The 4,323-nt window shown below is 34.4% G+C and overlaps 1 protein-coding gene across 1 annotated transcript; it reads right to left on the bottom strand.

The window, feature by feature from the left end:
• Positions 1–736: 736 nt before the first annotated feature.
• On the bottom strand, positions 737–3,746 carry LOC109206008 (tetraspanin-8-like). Its single transcript, XM_019368775.1, has 2 exons — positions 3,100–3,746; positions 737–1,311 (listed from the first exon to the last, which is right to left on the bottom strand). Exons 1-2 carry the CDS (start codon positions 3,598–3,600, stop codon positions 1,009–1,011), a joined length of 804 nt encoding a protein of 267 aa, XP_019224320.1. The 5' UTR covers positions 3,601–3,746; the 3' UTR covers positions 737–1,008.
• Positions 3,747–4,323: the final 577 nt, after the last annotated feature.

The raw sequence follows: 4,323 nt of genomic DNA, 5'->3' as shown, positions 1-4,323 counted from the left end.
TAATAAAAAATGTTAATTTAAAAATTAAATTAAGGCCGAAAAATCTGAGATGGAGAGGGAGATCCGTGGGTGTTGAAGGGTGAAAATCTAAGACGGAGTAGGCTAATAAGTGGATATGGGGTGAGGTTTTAATTTAAGCCAATAGGAAATTAACACATAATAATAATAAATTTTTTTCTTAATCAAAATAGGGCTGTTAGTTTTTAGGGTATGAGTGGGCCGAAAAGTTGACGTTAGGGGCATGAATGGACCAGATTTTAACGGTGAGGGCAATTTTTATAAAATAGGTGGACGGAGGGTATTTTAAAACTTAAGCGAATAGTCTAGGGATAGTTTTGGCCCTTTTCCGATTAATTAAACTGATGCAACTTGTATGTACTATAATATATGAGAACTAGGATAGTGTTATTGTATGTATTATTGTATGTACTATAATAAACAGCAAGTCATTTTGAAGAACCCCTTTTGTCCAGGAAATCTCCAAGCTATGACAACAATAAGATGATAAATAAATATTTTGTTGTATCGAGAACTCATCTCTATACCAATAAAAGCTTCATTGTTTGTATTGACATTTATGTAAGTGCAATGTACTTTTTCCGCAGATAAAGCTAACTTCAAGCGTAATCTACTTCAATTTGTCATTTTCAACTTCACTTATATGTGCAAACAAGGGTATATATAATCAAGTCTTGATATATGTACAAGTAAATAGCTGAGTACCAAATCTCCACCATACCAAATAAAATAACTGTTTGTTAGAAAAAGATGCAAGACTCGACGAATTCATGATTTAATCAAGGAACAAAGCACTCGTTATCTCCAACCAATTGTCATATTCTAAACAACAAACTCGTGTATTAGTATGAATTCACATATACCCAAAGTAATAAACTAGTCCAACAAATACTCTGTACATGAACATACTAAATGTTCTACTCCATATAATACGCGACAAAAATGACCAAAGGGGTATCGTGAAAGCACTATAAGATTGAAGTAACACTATCAAGGGTAACGTTTATAAGAATTGTCGCGCCTGGTGTTTCTGAAGGCACAACATCCAACAGAGTAGACGACGATGAGGAAGACGAGGAATATGATGTTGAGTACAGCTATCCTCTTCCAGTCACTCTTGATATTGTCTAACAGCCCGGCTTTGCAGGATTGGCAGCCGTAACACAAGACATTTGGATCGTTGTTCCACAGGCCACAGTCTGGATTGGTTGAGGATGAACTTGCAGTCCTGGTCCAGTTGGTCGGGCTCACATAGGCAAAGTTGCAGTCGTTTGATGGCTTGCAGCAACCAGACTGCAAGAGTTAAACATGTCAGGAACCATATATTACAATAAGATTGGTGAAAAATAAACAAAATGGGGCATCCCCAATTTAACAAGACGGGTGAGGGGGTCATGGGGAGAAGGGACGATGGAGCAATAACACGAACTTCTGGTGACATTAGATTCAATCGCATATCAAATAGGAGGAAATGCACATCTGTTTGATGGCTACAAAAAGGGGAAAACCATAGAACAAAAATAAAGATAAAGTTTAACTTTTCAGCACTATATGCTTATTGCTACTTTTTATCAGTAAGCCAACGGACTGTAAGATTTACTTCCTCCGGTCCAAAATAAGTAATTTTTTGGATGTTTTCACACAGATTAACAAATCCACCTTTTAACATTAATTAGCAATGGAATTGACCATATTAACCTTTACTATCTCACATAAACACTCCTAACACATATTCCAACACTATTTACTCCAAGGACAATGTAGGAAAAAAATAATTAATTCATTCTTGAAATCTGGAAAAATCACTTATTTTGGACCACAAGAAAAATGCCAAAAAATCACTTATTTTGGACTGGAGGGAGTATTACTGTAAAGACATCCTCGAGACTGAATAATTTATTAGAATACAAAATCTTTTCTTTATTTTTTTAGTTCTATAGAGACACAACCTTAGCAGCAGAAGGGTTGCCTAATATCTTAGTGAATCAAACTCAGAAGTGCATTTCAGAAAACCAAGTTATGTAAACTTTCAACTGCTCCAAAAATCCAACAGAAAATTGCATATGTCAACTCACCAAAACAAAAAAATCCAGTCAAGTCATCAAACTTTACAGATAAAGCCTCAACTTGTTTTTATAGAAGAATCAAAATCTAAAGGCTTTCTAATATACATAAAATAAACCAGAAAAGCTCATACAGAGTATCATTACTAAATAGTATATCCTAAAAGTCATAGGTCTTTCATTGTCAATTAATCAATGAAGAATTGGAAGAATGAAGGAACAAGAACAAAGCCACTTTACACGGCCAACCTCCAAAAATCAACGCCAATCTAGAGCAAAACTGATACTTAACCAGATTACAAGCTTGTCATCAAACTTTCATGACTGCAGATATGCTAAAAAGTGAAGGTATGCAAAATAAATACTTAAAAAGAAAAATAATTCTCAAATTGCGTGTCGAAATATATGCAGTATTCAAAATCTAAAGGCACAAAAGAATTCCATAAGCCGGCCCGGACACCACGTTTATAAAAAAAAAAAAAAAAAAAGAATTCCACAAAAGATGATGCTTTGCTTAAAGGAATAAAAAGGCTTCTCATCATCTTTACTCAAGAACCACAACCACTTAATAGGAACTGAAAAAGGTGCATACTTTACAGAAAAAGCCCCAATTTGTTTTGATACAATAAAGTCAAAAACCTAAAGGCTTTCAACTTTATATAGAAGTAAACCAGAAAAACTCATACTTAGGAGGAGTATATATAACTACTAAAAGGGCATGTCCAAAGTATGAACAAAGCCACTGTACATGGTCAAAGTGATAATAACAAGATTATAAACACACATATATACATGTATCAAAAGCTCTCGATTTATTAGGGCAGCCCGGTGCACTAGGCTCCCGCTGTGCGTGGGGTTCGGAAAAGGGCAAGACCATATGCAGCCTTACTCTACATTTATGCAAGAGGCTGTTTTCACGGCTCAAACACGTAACCTCCTGGTCGTATGGAAACAACTTTACCAGCTACGCTAAGGCTCCCTCCGATGTAATCAATAAAAAAGTTTACTAAATATATACCTGAAGAGCAGAGAGATGTTTCTTGTAAAAATCTTCAACTTTTGTGCTAGACCCATCATCAATTAAAGTTTTGCAGATCTTACTATCCTGCAAACAACTCTGAATCCTACCCCAATGATTATTAACTCTTTTCTGTAACCAATTAGAATAATCACCAAGCCTATACTCTTTATACCCTTTACCAGAAAGTGCTTCACCAGCCCCTTTATTAGTCACAACAAATGCAAAAATAGTGAAGCAAAAGATCAACAAAATCAACAAGAACATAACGAAAAGGTAAACCCAAAGAAGCCATGAAACTCTACAACATGAACCAATTAATCCAGCTAGTGAAACTAACATGACAAATATTCCAAGTGCGATCACAGGTTTTTCAAGAAACCTTTCGCATTCTGTATTTGCTTGTCTTGATAGCCATATCCCCCCAGCAATAATTGGGATTGAAATTAGAAATGTGATTATGTTTAGAATTCCTACTAAATTGTTACTCACACGCACCATTTTTTTAGAATCAAGAATTGATTTTTTGAAGAGAAAAGTGATTAGATTTCAACAAATTGAGCAACCCCAGATGAGAATTTGAGGAGGATATGAGGAAACCGAAGAAGTAGAAAAATGGTGTGATTTTGGTGACGTTATAAGAAGGTTGAAGAGGTATATATGGTGTTTAATGGAAGCAAAGAAGAAGTCTTTAGTCATTAGTGTGGCGCGTGATAGCTCCGTGTTGGACTGTGCGAGTGGGGTTGAAAGGTACTAAAAGAGTTGGAAGTGATGTGGGTCCAGGTGGATTATTCGGAGTTTTTAGCGTAATATTTGGGACAAGACAAAAAGGATAAATCGAAAAAAAGAACTAGTCCTACTATGCTGCTAATTTTTCTTTCTTTATTTTTTTTATTTGATTTGATTTTCCACCTGCCTATGTGAAAAAGAAAAAAGAATAAAATAATTGATTTTCCAAGTAAAATCATTAATGTTTAATGAGAAAAGTTTTTGAGGTTTGCAAAATTCCCGTAAAAACAAGATGGTGTAATTTGTTTGAAGAACGGTATTTGGAAAAAAAATATATGTTCCAAAATCCTTTAAACCAAACGTCATAAACATCAACATAAAAGGTTTCAATTGATATATATTCTTACACAAAATTAATTGATAACAATAAATTTATATAATTGTTGCATGTTTAAGTTCAAATATAACTTTTTTCTTAAGAAAATGTCCCATCTC

Source organism: Nicotiana attenuata, unplaced genomic scaffold (genome assembly GCF_001879085.1).
Source record: "Nicotiana attenuata strain UT unplaced genomic scaffold, NIATTr2, whole genome shotgun sequence".
NCBI lineage: Eukaryota > Viridiplantae > Streptophyta > Magnoliopsida > Solanales > Solanaceae > Nicotiana > Nicotiana attenuata.
The sequence above is the reverse complement of the archived record's forward strand: the minus strand, read 5'-3'. Positions and strand labels throughout refer to the sequence as shown.